This window comes from Esox lucius, chromosome 13 (assembly GCF_011004845.1).
Source record: "Esox lucius isolate fEsoLuc1 chromosome 13, fEsoLuc1.pri, whole genome shotgun sequence".
NCBI lineage: Eukaryota > Metazoa > Chordata > Actinopteri > Esociformes > Esocidae > Esox > Esox lucius.
Window position 1 is genome coordinate 9,600,405 of NC_047581.1, and position 17,633 is coordinate 9,618,037.

Genomic DNA, 17,633 nt, shown 5'->3' on the forward strand with positions numbered 1-17,633 from the left:
TGCAAACATGCAATCCAAAATGGCATGTGACATGCCATTGCTAGAAAAGGTAATTGCCCCCAGAACACAGGCAGAGAAAATCTGTCATACTTGGATTTTCATACTAGCATACTAGCATTGTCATACTTGGTGTGAAACAAAGCAGTTTAAAGAGCTGCATTTTGGCTAGGCTTTGTTCTCTTCCCTGTGTAGGTCTATTACATTTTGTACAGTTTAGATTAAACTGTACTCTATTGTTAGGTGTGGGGTTAATATTGGCAGGGTTGTTGTGAGCATATTGTTAAGCTAGCTACGGCTCACTCCAACTGAAACCAATATTATCCCAGTTCCAAAACCACTACAGTGCTTGGAAATGGAAGTGTGACTCATTGTGCTGGCAGCAGGCAGGCCTGGACTGGACTTTGGACCGGGGCCTGTGTTGTTCAGTTCCAACCACAGCCACTCTTGTTAATTACGAGCATCAGCTAGCTTTAAACCAATTACACACATGGATTGGTCCAGCTCTATAGGTCACAACTAATGAGGGGTCAACCTCTGCAAACCCAAGCAGAGAGTGGAACCTTAGTTTGAAAAGAGGTTTGGTCCCCTTTCTAATTGTCCAGAAGCATGATAAAAACATAGGATTGAGGAAATGAGAAGACAGCTTAATATGATATCACCAGGCCCTGACCTTTGCACCGAATCCTTTTGTTAACATACAGTAGTAACTTAATAGTGGATGTATAAAAAACTATTCAGAGAGGAAATTGTTCAAGTGAAGTCTCAGGAAATCCTAATTGACTGTAACTGAGAATGTACATCAAAGAGTCATTTATGTTATAACACTAACTACCCTTCTGGCAGCATATCTGGGCCAAACACAAGCTATGTCTGAAAGGTTAAATGCACAATAATATGGCAACTGCTACTAACTCTACCTTTTACTGATAGAGAAACAGGTCTCTTCAGTTACCCATTGAACAACCGTCAGAGAGGGTTGTTTTTTAATTGAGACCAGTGCTGAAAGGATACACATTTTGTGATCTGATTTAACTTACACTAAAGGGTATCTGCTTAATGACTCAAATGTACACATGAGCGACAGCTTGAACATATTATAGAACATGGCAGGCTATGCCAGATCCATTTATAACCTAGCAGATGCCAAGCCTGGAGCTCAATACAGTTTGAAGATTCCATTAGAGAAACTGGCTGCAAAATAGGCGCTTGGCGGTAGCGCTATCTAAATTCCAGTCAAACTGTAGCATTTTCCTACTATGAAGAAGGTCTACTCTCTAATTAAACTGAGAGGAACAGCAACAAAATGTAGTGGAATCTTTCACTGTAAATACCACCAGCAGGTATATACCTTGGAAGACAGCAATAAGTTACACAGCAGTGTAACATCTTATCACGCCAGAGGTGGAGAGTCGGTAGACTCAGTAGAACTATACGCCCTACAAACTTTCAGGCTTGACAAAGGTGTGAGTTGGACGGATCCAGCGTTGGACGCGTTGTAGCTAGCTCTCGAAAAAACACATTTCTCACAGCTTTAGCTGGCTATGACGTACATAGCGGTGTGGATTCCCTCGCTTCAGAAGCACAAGCCTTTCCAAGACTGCTCTGATCGGTGAAGTATGACCTGACTCTGGGGCTCGCCGTTAGCAGCGGAAAATGTGGCTATCCATCATCAGTACCCCAGACCGGTCCCCTCACTGGACCTGCATAAGGTTCACAAATGTCTTTCGTATAACTAGTTATATAAAAGCAATGAGATGTGCCATGTTTGAGCGCAATGGATGGTCTGAAAAGTTCTGACAAAAAAAACAGATCTAAGATCAGGGTTAAGGGCAAGACACCGACTTATTAGCACAAAAAGGTGTGATATAATCTGTGTCATTAACATACAATATTTGGGAATGTTTGCAGACAGCTTTGGATCTTGACAGCGCTATAGTAACCCGAGAAAACATCTGAAATATTACAGGGACACCTAGCCAAGGCTAAGTGTGAGAAAAGACCAATAAATCACATTTTATGAGAAGTTTCAAAACAAGCAAATCTTCAGGCGTGTGATCCCATCTGGCCACCATAACATTGCAAGGTTCCATAAGAACAAATTACTTACATGCAAAGATCCATCAGAGGTCTGTTGTGACTTGGACAGTCTTGCTTGTTATAGTTTTGAAAGTTGTTAAAACATCTGACATGATTCATAAAACCCAAATATCTCAATTCACTGTTTCCTCACAGGGAAATGGATTAATAATTTGAGAAACCCCTTCAATCCCGAATACATTGAACTGCAGGTTCAGGTCTGTGATGCTGGGTTTGTTGTGAAACAATGAAATGATCCAATGTACTTTATCCAATATGACCTTTGACCCTACTCTAAAAGGTCTTCATTCTTCCCGCAATTACACACCCTGCAGGGAGGAATCTCTCGTCCTGGCGTCAGGCTCTCAGCTCAGACCCACAGACCAGTAGCTGTCGGGTCCTGTCTGTGGGCCTAACTATTTCTACCCATACCGCTAAAAAGGAAATCTCACATTAGCAAGCATTGCTCTGAACTATATAGCTAGCAACAGCCCGCAAGCCATTCATATGGAATTTGGTGGGAGAGGGCGGGCTGGATGTTGACAGGCTATAGTGAAAGGTCACGTTTTGGTGAGCTCCTGCCGAAACACTACCTTTAATGAAATCAAACATCTGCGATGTGTTTCATAGACAGAACAGATGTATGACTGAGTGGCAGTTTAAAAACACAAGTGACACTCTTAAGTCCTAATTCCCAATAAGAACCTGCAAACCTTTCCCTGCAGCAGTTCCTCCCTGACATCATAGCGCCAGAGAACCTGGGCTCAGGGAGGCCCGTTTGTAACCCATGGAGGGGACTTTATGTCAGGCTATTTTAAAGGGCTTAACCTGTCCCAAACCCCCACCATCTACCAGCCCCTCATCCACAGCGAGACTTAGCATCCGACTGCTTGCTTGTTTAACAGCATGGGCGGCGGAGGGATTAGAGGCAGAACAGGGCAGAACAGCTCCCAGAGTTTAGTGTGAAATATGGCTACCAGGAGGTTAAGACATCATGCTACCGTCACACATGCCAGCCAGTTCTGAGTCCCTCCCGCACATTAAAGTATACTGAATATATATACATACAGCACATGGACACATGAACTCATGCGCACACTCACACCGAACATACACATCTACTTGAAAACATGTTCTTACCACAGGTCCTGGTTCTCCCTTTAGTCCAGGTGGTCCAGGCTCAGCCAGAAGTGAGAACTGGGTTGGTTCCAGATCCCAGGTTTGGAAACTATCTGTGGCAGGCGAAGTGACAGGGATAAACGAGGTGGGTTTGACGGCCGCCACACTGATCACTCTGGGTTTAGGTTTCTGTGTGGGCAGCACGTTCACCTGCCTCCTCTGGATTGAGAGAGTAGTGCTGTTCGAGAATAAAGAAGGAGACAACGGGGTCTGTTTTGGTGCCGACGTGGTTTGGAGAACTGACTTCTTCTTCGGTGGCCTTGCGGTGGTGAAATGAGGTGCCGAAGCCAAACTTCTCCCTGTGGGCTTCTGGGTTTTAACACCATGTTCCACAGCCATGCTCTTTTTAGCACCGCTGTCACCACGGGACGTTGGCTTCGGGGATGTTTGTACTCTGCCTGTCCTGAGCGACGCAGTGACAGTTTGGGCCGTGGCCACTAAGGGGTGCTCTAATCCCGACCGGGGCACGCTCGAGGCGACGGTCGCCGGGAGGGACGTAGTTCCACGCTTCGGGGTGACTGGACCCCCGCGTACCGAGAGGGTAGGGGCCACCGTGGAGCGGTTACTCGTGACGACAACCTTAGTCCTGGTTCCGCCCACGGTGGAGAGAACTCTAGGAGCCTGGGTTTTCTTCGTTAACTCGGTCGGGGACAGAGAGGTGCGGGGAGTGACGGTAAGATTGGGCTCGTAAGGGATCAGAGGTAGCAGGGGTGGGAGATTGATAGGCCTATAAGTGTCCGCCTCTCTGCACTGTTTCTTAATGTACTTACAATAGTTATGAGCTGCCTTGGCAGAGGGGTAAATGTCAAACTGGCAAATGGCGCCCTCGAACTGCACCGAATCCTGGGCCATCTTGCCCAACAGAAAAGAGCCCTCCGGGTCCAGGGCCTCCTCTTTCCTGGAGTGCAGATCGGCATGCACGCCAGGCTTCCCACAAGTGGAGTACAACGACACCCGCTGCCCTTGGATGTCCAGGGCCAGGCTGTGCCACTGGCCGTTGTGAACGTCATAGTCGAAACTGACCGAGTCCTTCTGGCCCACGTAAACCAGGACCTTCCCCGGGATGAACTGGACCCCCAGCTGCAGTCTCTTCCTCTTGGACAAGACAGTGAAGAGGAAGGCGCTGTTGATGCGGTGGGAGCACAGGCTGAGGATCAGAGAGAGGTTGGTGGTGGGGTAGGAGGCCGAGGGGAGGACCAAGGACAATGGGGCCTGGACCCGGGCCCGCTGGGTGAGGATGACCCCTGACTTGAAGGGGATGACTCCCTGGGGCGATGAGCGGGCCCCTGAGGACCTGGTCCCTGAAAGCCCCAGCTGCTGCAGGATGTCCACATCTACAGAGAAAACCACAGATCAGACCCAATGGAAATGTCAACAGAGGACATGAAAGACACCTCACATTAGGGTCGTGACACTGTACACACTACAAAGAAAAGGTCTGTCTGAATCCTGTAGGACTTATTCATGTTTCAAAAGTTTCAAGTTTTTTTTTAAATGTAACTCCTTAATGTTTAAAAAAATAACATCTAAGTAACCTACCAACTCCAAAATAAACCGTGCACCCAGTTTCAATTTAAAAAAATTATAAAAGACCCTCCAAGAACCTAATTCTTTTTGGTGTAGATATTGTTATTCACCTTGGGACACTACGGAAAGAAAACAGAAGATACTCTGTCCAAAAAGTTATTCCAAAACAAATGTATTTCAGACACAAAGATTCAACCACATGGTACTTCAAGACAGTTTCCAGATGATGTCAGATTGCTCGTTCTGTAACTGTGATAAGACACCAAACGCGTAACGGTATTCATCTCAGTGTTGGCCTTTTTGTCTTCCATCACCATAAGGAAGGGGGTAATGGGGGTGTGAACTTGACAGAGGAGATCTTGTTCTTTGCTAGAAGGATATGTTCCAGGCATGCAGCCATGTTTCCAGGATTTCTACGAGACAGAGAGCCTCTCCTGAGCTCTGCAGAATTTACATAATGTGTTAGTTTAATTCAGAAGTGCTTTTAAACCTCCTCAAATTCAAACTTTTGTAATATTGTCAGTTGTGACATGCTTTAACCGCAATACTGGACAAGAACGCAGACAAAGTATAAAACTAATTGGAAAAGATTAATAGATTTTCTGATATCAGACATTACTGTATTACCAAAAGCAGCGCCGCATGTCTCGTACACTGACACCTCATGAGGTCAAGCAGCTGAATCAGTTTATCCAAAGCTGTAGCCACCACTGCTCACACTGCCCATAAATAGGCCTACAGAAAATATGTACTCTTCATGATCTATTTATAATGTGATTTCAGTTGTCAGTCATAATCCTTTCTTGTTCTAATATCGACAGCTACATGGTAATACATATTCCTGAGGTTCTGTTCCAACCATCAATCTTTGTAAGCAAACCCATTCTAAGGATGCTTGACCAACCACAGTGAAAGAGCGGACATCACAAATGCCAATTTTTTTGGCTTTTGACTTTTCACTTTTGAAGTATTGGCAATTGAGTAAATCTGTCAGTGGGTCCGCTTAAGTTTAAAAACAATACATGTAATAGAATAATGTGATTTGATATCTTCATTATAACTGAATTTATTTCATAACCTCAACCTGTTTCATGTCCAAACTGGCAGATCCCTGAAACCAAATGTGAGACTGAATAAGCTAAATGGAAATGTACCGATAAACACCACATTTAGTTATAGCCAGCAATCTCCACTGGGGATGTACATCAATGTCTAGCTTAATTGATGTTCCACAGATTATGTAACCATTATGTCAATCTTCATAAAAAAATTATTGCGTAAAAATTGGATATTTACAGATGTGATGTACTGAGTAAAGACGAGGACTGGAGTTTACTTGGGTTAAGATTTATTAGGATGTATTGCGGAAACTTGATAGTAGCCTGGACATTTTTAATTGTGATCTCATGGGAAAGAATGGAGAATATAGAATAAATAATTGATGTAACTGTACTCTAGTTACTCTACTCTAAGTGCTTTGTCTTAACTCATACATGTTAATGGTTGGCCCTGTCTGGGGCTAGACAGGGGCATAGAGTCTCTGGACACCCGTCTCAGTCCATAGTTTTACACTAGAATAGTTTATGTGAAGGGGGACTTGGGTCAGTCTGAATTAAATATTTTTCGAAAATCCTCTTGGATGTGCTGCAGATCTAGATTCTTCCTAATGATTCCTGCTGTCACTGCCCACAGCCTGTGCCGGTTGGCACACAGCAGTTTTATTTACTCAAACATCTTCTGAAGGCAGAGAGAAATATGATTGGTACAAGCAAACACACAATCGAAATGGAGAGGAGGCAGTGCTCATGAACATTTCATATTAGATTTCATATTACACTTCTGCTAACGTCTGCAAAAAAGTAAATTTGCCTGTTATGTTATAAGGAACATTACTCGATTACGTGCTAAACGTGATGTAGGTAACATTCAGTGGAGAATCTTTGCTCTAGATAACATTCACTTGCTCTTTTGATCCAGTTTGAAATGTTCACGAGCAGCGCCTCCTCTCCATTTCGATTGGGTGTTCGACTGAACCAATCACACTTCATTCTGCCCCTAGAAGATGTTTGAGTAAGTTAAACTGCCATCTGCACGTGGCCGTCCCTGTCCTTTTTTCATCTGGTTGGAAAGCTGATCTCGATTCTGCCTAAAGACTGGACACACCCAGTTGCATTTATGTATTGACATGCTGGTCATCTGAAGAGGCCAAAAAAATAATGTCAGGGTGGTAGATTATAGTGTAAGCGCAAAGAGTAATTACCAAAGGGTTAGTGCAAAAGGGGTGGAAACAGGGTGAATAGTCCAGGTACTCATTTAGTAACCATGCAGAAGCCCTATTTAACAGCCTTATAGCTTGAGGGTAGAAGCAGTAAAAGGTTCTTTCAGTTCTAGACATCATGCACTTTCCATGCCTGCCGGCTCCGGTGATGACTTCTGCCGTGCGCGCCACTACCAGAGGAGTCTTGCGATGGATGGCACTTCAGCTGCCACACCAATCATGCGGCCAGTCAAGAGGGTTTCAAATGGTGCAATGGTGTAGGAAAGGATCTGAGGGGCCCGCTCCAAATCTCTTTGGAATTCTCTAACTTGGAAGACCGAACCCATTTCTTTGTGATGAGTACAATGAAGAACTAGGAGCTCTCGAACCCACTCCACTTCAGCACTGTCTATATGGACGGGGTCATTCTCATCCCTCAGGGCTGAGACATTGTGGATGATGTGGATCCGGTCTGTCAGGGACGACAGTGTTGTTGTTGTTAGCCATGGCCAGACTTTCATTACGTTTCATTGCTACGGATGCGAGCGCTAATGAACGATAGTCATTTAGACAGGTTGCCTCTGCGTTCTTGGGCACAGGGACAATGGCGGTCGGTTTGAAGCCGGTCGGTATAACTGGTTTACCAGCCGGTATGAACATACTCTGAACACACAACCTGGCCTTGGGAATGTTAACCTGCTTAATAGTCTCACTCACATCAGCTGCGGGGAGCGAGATCACATAGTTGTCCAAAACAGCAGACACTCCCATGCATGTTCCAGTGTTACCTGGGTCAGGCCAACGTACAATGCGTTTAGTTAATCTGGTAGTTTAGTTAGCACAACCGGCTTCATTCGATGAAAGTCAGAGTTGTCCATTTGATGGGTCCCTGGAGGTCTTTTTTGGGGATGTTTCTTAGAAGCTGCAGTTCTAGACTTCAGAGTGTACTTTGGCTGTAATCTGTGGCTTCCGGTAGGGGTACGTGTGTAGGCATGCTCACTGTACAGAAGAAGTCATCAATGCACTTATCAATAAAGCCACTGAACGATGAGACAAACTCTTCAGTGTTCAGTGTTGAACAAACACCGAAACATAATCCAGCCTGTGATCACAATACAGTCCTGTAGTTTAGCATCCAATTCATACATATCGAGTGCATTATTGGTCCTTAGTGTTTGGGATTTTACTTACGAACAGGAAGGGGTATGCAGTTGTAGTGATTTCTGGGATGGGGAGGAACTTTTGATGCAATTCTGTTTGATGAATAAAGGTGACCTACTGTAATTCTAATTTCTGCAATTCTGCATGAAAAAGTAACTAGCAAACTGAAATATCCTCTCCAGGTGTGCATTATCTAGGTAGTTAAGCACTCTGAAAAGCCCATTGAGTCTGGTCTTTTATCCACCATGGGATTGTGGTGGGACACAAGCAACAAAAAAAACACACATATAAATTAACTGTATGTATTTGCAATCAGGGTTAAGCACTTTCCTGAAGTACAGAGCAACTAATTATTCACCTTCTCAGCGAAATGTGTTCCAATTCAAGCGGGGTAAAAACTCAAGACTTGCTTAACATTAGAGGTTGCTGACCAGTTGCTTTAACATACCCCATCGCCGTTCAGCCTGACACAGTCCAGTACGACTTCTACGGCTTGCCTATAGGACACGGTCTATTGCATTGAAAAAATAATCTGTCCTTCGTCTCTACGTGAAACATGGTGTGAAGTATCTGAAATACGGCGGTGAGATTAGCCATCTGGGTCCCACCGGGTACAGTGCTTGTAGCGTTGAGCCGTTGGAGGCCAATAAGACGCTGAATCAGCAGTGTCAACCAGCTCCCTGTACCAGCCAGGCAGAGTCTGCATTTGTGCAGGAAAAACATTGCTTAAAATCGCTGACAGAATCAACACAAACAACAAAGCTGTCACTATTCTACATAATTCACATATTTAATCCTTTCACAATATTATGCTCCACTTGCTACTAAACGAACCAAAGGTTGAAGTGCGGCCGGTGGCTGAAACTGGTTAATCCTCTCTCTGCGAGCTACATTAAGGCTACAGTACAAGGGCTCCGGTGTCCAAGAGCAGCTTCCTCCTGAGCTAACTTAAAACAAATGTGGGCAACAGTCAACTAGACACACAGCATGTTGAATTATAGTGTTACAATGAGAGAGTAGGAAACACACACCGCTGCAGACAATCTGATTCCCGAAGGATGTTGGGCCATAAGTCTGGTTTAGGGGAAAGGGGTGGGATGTATATTATTATAGCTGCTTAAAGCCCATTCCAAACTTAGAGCACTACTTTTAACCAAGGGCCCATAGAAGCGCAATATAGGAAGTAGAGTGTCATTTTGAACGTGGCTATGCGCAGGACAGTGGTAAGAAGCAGCAGCGAGGTCATGACCTCTTTACAGACCCCCCCCCCCCCCACACACACACACACACACACACACGTGGAAAGAACATAAAACTGCAGCTGAACTCGAAGACCAGAGCAAAAATGTCCCTCTTCAACAAACTCCCACACTGATTTTGTGGCTAAGAATGCTTTGGGTTCAATTAAAATTTTTTAGATGGATTGTGTAAACAGTCATGATATAATAATATTTCTTTGAAAATCCACTATTAAACTTAGAAGATACATGATGAAATGAAATAATATACTATAGAAGAAGTAGGTTGCTTTTGGAGTGGGCTCAGTCAGAAACACACTTTAAGTTTGACCCTATTACATTATTAAAGTAAAGTACATTCAGATATCCACAAACATTCCCATTTAGAAAATATTGGCAGTGTTTTTAAGTAGGTTTAGCTGAGGGGGTGATATACAGTATTGTTTGATGGAATCCCAAATTTGAAAGATATCACAAGATTCCAGATAATCCAAGTATAAAATTTAATAGACATATCCCACTGTAGAAATAGAACAGATATAGTTTTATCTCCCCTGTGTCTCCATTTCCACATTAAAAAGGGTTACAGGAGATAAGAACCATCCCTCCTGCACCGCTATTGTTATCTCTCCCCGAGCAGAAAAACATCCTTCAGTTGAGCCTCTGGACTAGATAGATAGATGATCTAACAGAGGCGCTAGCAGAGACAGCTGAACCTGTCATTATGAAGGGATCCACTGATTACCACTGTCACAGTTAATCCTCCGACATCCGATGATAAAGGACTCATGTTTGGAAGGTTGAATGAAATAAAGCTGTTTTATCTTGAATAATATCTATTTTCCAAAACCCCCTTTACCCCTATCCGGTAATCATATACTTTTGATCCCCCGCTCTTTCCAATGCTATTTCCATTGAAGATTTTCCCCCAATGACACCCACAGTACACAACAAGAAGTTCAGCTATATAGAAATACTAAACAAAAGGAAAAAGCATGATTAAAGTCCAAAATCATTACGCATGTTCAAAACAAAATGAAAGACTGAAACCTCACCTTCAGGGTGTGCGTTAGTCAGTCCAAAGAAACATGTAAAACAGAGAACCGTCCAGAGTATCAGAGCTCTCCTGTGGGGTAAAAAAAAAAAATCAAGATTAAACAATCAATTGTGAGCTCATTGATTAAAAACAAGGCCCAATCACGATACGCTTTTAACTAAACCCCTGTTCATTGGAGAACAGCGGGGCTCTGCCAGATTGGGCACTCAGTGAGCAATTAGGGTTAGCTGTCTTGTCCAGGGAATGCAGAATGGTTACACAACACATGGGTAAACAAACACACAAACACTTACACTAAACTAAACTAAAGCCTTTACCTCATTACAGAGACTGTCAAAAGTGTATACACAGCACATTCATTTTCTACATGCTTTTAATCCTTAGTTCCTAAGCAGTAGATAGGCACCACAGCTCCTGAGTGGTCAGATCTCACGCAGAGTAGCAAAAGAGGAGGCACCACTGCCAAAAGCAGAACTATTCCTTTTACCCAAAGCCCATCCAGCTGGTTCTAGTCACTGGGACACTTTCTTATCCACTAGCCAGGTAATCTGCCCTTCAGGGGGGGCTAAGTGCAAACTGATCTCCCCAGCTTCTTCTCCTACGAGCCCCTACCACCTAGCGTTGTACAGTGAGAAACGTGAACCAAGCACAAAAAGAAGTGCCCTAAATCAAGAATAGGGTGCCATTTTTGATAGTGCCTCAATGTGAACCCTACAAAGGCCTGAATTGCATAACACCCACCCCCCAACAAATTGTCTTTAGGAATCAAATCAAGGAGGTAAACATAGAGAGAAAAAGAGCTGGTCTTTGTTTACCACAACGGGGGGGGGCACATCTGGAAACATACACTCTAAAGGAACTCAACACCGGAAACCGACAGTCATCAGCCAGCACCTACAGTTTAGAGTCAGCCACGGAGGTCGCACACGTCAACGATGACATTATCCCGCGTGGTCGTTTTGCAGCACCGTGACTACCTACTTCAAACATCACACACGGAAAGCGGATGTGACCGAAAGATGAGTCTCATCGACGGTCCGGGGGTACGTCTGAAGAGTTTTTAGCCTGAATGTCAGTTTCAGCGTGGGTCTACATCGAAAACAAAGTGGAAACGTCCATGTTGCGCCTGTATTTGGTTTCACCAGCTATGCAGTATTCACCAGCTACGAGTGTTTGATCCATTTCCCGTATGTGGTTATGGCGGAGTTACTTGTCCACAATCTGTGAAACTCATTGCCTTCCTGGTGTTTCTTCTTACAGTGAGGCCTCTCAGTGACCTACAGGCCTGGGACTCCAGTTAGGCAGTGAGAGGAGGGAGACACTGAGTGCTATTCCAGCGCCCAAAAACAGCCACAAAGTGACCACAGGCATATAACACTTAGTACTACTATTACCACTATCGTCATCTTTCTGTGCATTTTGCCTCATTGTTTTCATATTCAACATTTAGAGAAGTGTACATTAAAAGGCCATCATGTGCAGTTCGTTGAGTTGTAACTTAATCGGTTTTAATATGAAATGCAACTTCTCTATAAATTGTGCATCCCCACCCGCTCATCAAACTATCCAACCAGCACAGAGAGATTTCAGGAAATAAACGGAGAGGACGAGTGCAAAAAGACAAGAGCCAAAGGGGATCCCACCCCCCCCCCCCCCCCCCCCCGCCCTACTCTCTCTCCAACCTATCCCAAAAAACGCACTCCCACAGCATTCACTGGCAGCCGCGCACAGCTGCACAAGCAGCAGAATGCAACTCCAAGTCAATTGGTCTAGCAGAGTTGAAAAAGGGGAATGCTTGCACTTTGAAAACAAACTGCTTTGAATTGCAGTGCGCCGAGTCTGAAATCAAGTATGTCTTTTTGCTATTACTAATAGGCTTACTAATAATCCACTAATAGTTGATACTAGGCTGTATAGCCACGAGGCTATTCAACTTTCCTCTGACCTGGTTTCTGCAAGTCCTCTGCATGGGACACTAAACTAACAAAGCTTTCCCCAAAATAGTTCTTATTCCACGAGGATGCTCTAAAACACTGGTTAATTGAGTTTATACAACGTGTTGGTGTAATAGATAGATGACAATCCCAAACCAAAATATGATTTAAACAAAATATAGCACATTGGAATTAAATAATACGTATCATTCATTCATTGAAATCGACATAATTCCTAGTTCGTTGCCTATTCTTATGCGCTCTCGAGAAGAATAACATGCACTTTTTCAGGAATGCATTGAAAGGTTCCACTGAGTTGCTACAGCTGCACAGATGTTCACAACTTAGTGATTCATGATCAATCTGATAGATAAGAGGGGAGACCTTTTGTTTGGATAATTTGTAGCCTACTCACCCCCCGACTCCAGCTGTTTTGAGTTTGGAGTACGGGGCATTGTCCGGCTCCATAGCGGTTACTTCATTCTTCCTTGAGAGTTTTTACAACGGTCCAGACGTGGCAGAAGACATACGCGAATTATTTCCATTACAGCTGATCCTTACTGTACAACTTTAATATGGAACCAAAAAAGCACCGTTGATAAGATATGAACAGATCAATATAAAGTGGCTTCCTCCTGTTTCAAAGTGGTTCCGTTATCTTCCTTCAGGCGATCTTGACATAGAAGAAACCTCGATCTACAGAGCTCCATCGGAGTGTTACGTTTCCGCGCGAGGGAACCAACAGACCGGTGGATATCACAATGTGGGAGAAGTCCAATCTCTTCCGCACTCATACGAGTACCACGGTGGAATGTATTACGACCGCCTTGTACGCCGACCTTTCTAATATGCAAGATGTGGAGCGAGTGAGGGAATTTTCTGCTCTGGACTCGGAGAAACACACCTCCCTCTGTCGCCCTCAGCTGACATTAAAGGAGGAAACAAATGTAACACACATGAATGGTGTAAAGAAGAAGACGACGTTTCATTAGAAGGTGTGTGTTGCTTGGAAAGCAAGCATTCTCAAATTGTTCTTAGCCTTAGTAAGGTACCATGCATGCAGATGTATTGCCATAAACTGAGTGGCATCCATGACCTAGACCTCTTTTAAGACTGTCTTCACTCAGGATATGTTTGAGTGCAGCTGTTCTTTTTGGGGCCAGGTGACAGGTCTCTTGTTTAGACTGTTGACAAATAAGTGCCTGGCCTGTTTGTTTAACCAGCTCAATGTAGGGCAAGGTGCCACAGAATTTCACTTCTCTCAAACCTGTCCCTAGCACATCATACTTCACACAGGCCCTAGGTTATATATCACATCAGAAGGAAATACAGCAGTTCCCCTATTGTTAAATACAGGCTGTGAAATATGACACATTTCTCTCCTGGACTTTGAACTAGCCTACCATTCTTTATTGAATTCTTACTGTTTACCAAGATTTAGTGTTCCACCTAGGCCATACTGTATCTGCAATTCTCCCGGTTCCCCTAGCCTACAGTGATTACTGTACATTCATCAGCTCAATCCAGTGAGCTGAAGCCGGAGTGGAGCTGGCCTGCTCCGCCGACTATTTCTGAGGCTGCTGTTGCAGTCGTGTGCTGTGAAATTCCTCTGCCAAAGAAAGTCCTCATTGACCCACCCTCAACAAACACGCGGTGACAGTGTCCAGCCGAGCCCCAACAGAGCACTGATTCAGCTCCCTGCAACTGGATCCCCCGTGCCGGAGCCCAGGCTCCCGACGCACAGAGCCCCATACAGTTCTCCTCTCGCATGCAGCTAGGACTGGAGCTGGTTGCCAAATGGCACCCTATTCCCTATCTAGTGCACTACTATGTCTATTCCCTATCTAGTGCACTACTGTCTATTCCCTATCTAGTGCACTACTATGTCTATTCCCTATCTAGTGCACTACTATGTCTATTCCCTATCTAGTGCACTACTGTCTATTCCCTATCTAGTGCACTACTGTCTTTTCCCTATCTAGTGCACTACTGTCTTTTCCCTATCTAGTGCACTACTGTCTATTCCCTATCTAGTGCACTACTATGTCTATTCCCTATCTAGTGCACTACTGTCTATTCCCTATCTAGTGCACTACTGTCTATTCCCTATCTAGTGCACTACTATGTCTATTCCCTATCTAGTGCACTACTATGTCTATTCCCTATCTAGTGCACTACTGTCTATTCCCTATCTAGTGCACTACTGTCTATTCCCTATCTAGTGCACTACTATGTACCAGCTCCGGTCACTACAGCGGGGGTAACGGGGTGCGATTTGGCATGATTCCCGGGAAGGGTGCACACCAGACCCCAGCTTGAGAGAGCGCTTCCCATGTACCTGTCTGAGCTTACATGTCAGAAGGCAGATTCTGTTACCTCAGGCTCTCATTTTGCGGACAAAGGGAGGCAATGTACGTCCGGCCCCCGAACAGAGCAGTTACATTCTGAGCGTCTGGTTGTTTCAGCACTGTAGGTTTTTGATGAGAGACGTAAGTTACTGCACTGTACTTTGAGTCATGGGAGCAAGGGCCACCATATATTACAGTGGAATGTCTATGTACGTTACTGTTTCTTGATTTAAGCCCCCCCCCCCCAAAGAACTCAGCCAATCATCCAACCGCTGCCTTCCATTCAGTTGGCCAATCCCTGGCGTACATCAAGAATACATTAGATTAAATTTGCGACCATTTTGCCAATTGTTCGATGGAAAACATCAATGAGTAGCATGGAAATGAATGGACAGCTAGAACGCAGCTTCAACAAATATCATACAATATGACCAGATGTTTTGGGTCATATTGGGGAAAGACTTAAGACCTAGGGGCCAGTTTATATATTAGGGTTTATGAGTTGATTTTCTTCCATTCATCACGTATAACTGCAATGTTGCAACCCCAGTCTTTAACTATTGTCAGGTGTGGCAGGCTCTGCGATCCATCTTTATTCCAGACCGGTGGCAGATAACTGAAGTCAGCTGGCCTTTTATACCCTGATATTACAATGGATATAAGAAGTTCAGTGTCTGCAGGAAATTGGAGGTTGTTCCTGCAGGCGGTCAGTGAGCACGGCCAGTAGGCCTAACCTTGGACCCTCCAAGCCCATGGAACAAGAAGTCATGTATGGAATTGATGAGTTAAATGAGGTTGATGTACAACGTAAGTGACCTGAACAAGAACCTGGATTTTAATGGACGGAATCTATACCTTTTTATGGTAATGTTGTTCATGTTATAGAGAGGTGATATTAGAAACATCTACCTCAGCACATTCAGTGAAGGTGTTAGTGTCATCGTCATCATTTCTCCATAGTCTGATGTTAGTCCCTTCGGGCTTCTTCTACCAGTTAATTAAGTTGCTGAATATGAGGTTGATACTGTAACGATGGAAAGACTTGTATGATGAACACAGAGATGTTGTTTTTTCACTCCCGTGTCTTTAAGAATTAGGCCCAGCTGAAAGCATCCATCAGGACACAGCTGTATTCAATATGGCCTCCTCTGACATCAACCCATTCCATACATTTAAACAGGAAATTTGGAGGAAATATCTATTCATTTGGGGTAGAAGACTCCCTTTCGATTCGGTGTGAAAAGGTTTGGCATCTTACCATACAAACATTGAGGTATACAGTATACCTGTATGGAGCTTGTATTTCCACTATTAAACCTGTGTTCTATGTTGAATGTGTAAAGGATCGTTCATATTAGCACAACTCTCTAATTTTACTGAATTGCAAATACATTGAAATTTTGTTCTGATTGATTTTTTATTGTAAGACACTGACTTTCCAAATCTTTTATTATAAGGTGACCTTGGTTTAAAGTTGGGGAATATCATAAGAAAATGAAATGAAATATGTTGCTTGCATGAGTATTCAACAAATTTGTATTCATGTTTTGTCAATCCACCTTTTGCTGCAATAACCGCTTTAAGTCTTTCAGTTAATGTGTACCTGCTTTGTACACAATGTCAGAGTTATTTTGACCTTTTCTTCTTGTCAGATTTGCTCCAGGTTGTTCAGGTTGGTTAGAGGATGCTTGTGGACCGGAATTTTCAAATAGTGCCATTCTACTGTAGGACATTCACATTTTAGTGCTTGAGCCACTCCAATATTGCTTTGGCTTTGTGCTTGACATCATTGTCCTGCTGAAAGTGTAATTTCCTTCCAAGCTTAATTTTATTAACAGACTGAAGAAGGTTCTCTTGCAGTATTTACTTTCATTTTGCTCCATCCATTCTTTCTTCAATTTTAACAAGATACTAATGTATTGAGGCATGGGCATTGTTAGGTTTGTGCTACACATAACACTTTGAGTCTTGGCCAGAATGCTTGGTCTCATTTGACCATAAAACCTTTTTCCATATTGCAGCTGGATCGCTTTCATGCTTTCAGCCAGTATCATGCAAAGCTCCTAATATGGTTGACTATTGAACCATTACTTCACTTCTCTCCACATGTCTCCACAACACTTTAGCTCATTCAAAGTGATTGTTGGCCTCTTTGTGGCTTCTCTCACAAGTCTTTCTTCTTTGAGCACAGCATTTTGAGGGACAGACTTTTCTTGGCAGTGTCTAGGTGATGTGACTCAGCTTCTACTTTCTTATAATAGAACCAACTGTGCTCACGGGGTCATCCAACCTCTTGGATATTATTTTGTATCATTTAATCTAATCTATGTATTTGTAATGCTTTATCTCAAACTTCTGTAGAATGCTCTTCATTATTCATTAACCTTCAGGTTCACAGTCTGACCAATACAGTGGGTATTTAATCCAGAAAATATGACAGCAACTTTAATGGTTCACAAATGGAGGTCTGTAGTAAATTAAATGTTTCTTGAGACCGTAAGGTAACTGTATCAAGGAAGTTTAATCTGTGTAGGCTGGGAGTTTTTAAAGGACACTGGTTAAATACTTATGCAAATCAGATTTTGTTTTCTTACGGATATTTCCCAACATAAAACAAATGTGACCATGCAATAATTACATTAAAAAAAAATATTTAAAAAAATTAATTGTGCCATTAGAGAATTGGTTTGAGGTCCAAGGTACCATACATCATGAGGTGATATGGCCTGGAGAAGACCCTTACAGATGTCATGTGGGTGGTATTCCAGGCATGTCAGGTGTTGTGGGTGACTATATGGTGTTTGTGTGTGAAAGGGGATGGATGGTGTGCAGACCGACACTTGAGTGGGTGTTTAA

General features: G+C 43.5%; 1 protein-coding gene across 2 annotated transcripts in view; it reads right to left on the reverse strand.

Annotated features, from left to right (window-relative positions):
* The window catches only part of col27a1b (collagen, type XXVII, alpha 1b), a 71,101-nt gene extending 57,824 nt beyond the window's left edge, over window positions 1-13,277 (reverse strand). The window contains exons 1-3 of one of the 2 annotated variants that reach the window (XM_010876075.3): window positions 12,845-13,277; window positions 10,494-10,564; window positions 3,217-4,589 (exon numbers count right to left, since the gene is read on the reverse strand). In XM_010876075.3, the coding sequence (XP_010874377.2) occupies window positions 3,217-4,589; window positions 10,494-10,564; window positions 12,845-12,897 (1,497 nt within the window). In that variant the 5' untranslated portion in view covers window positions 12,898-13,277. Of the gene's footprint in view, window positions 1-3,216; window positions 4,590-10,493; window positions 10,565-11,393; window positions 11,534-12,844 lie in introns of those variants that run through there. The other variant, XM_020052657.3, reaches the window with a different exon arrangement.
* Between the last annotated feature and the right edge of the window lie 4,356 nt (window positions 13,278-17,633).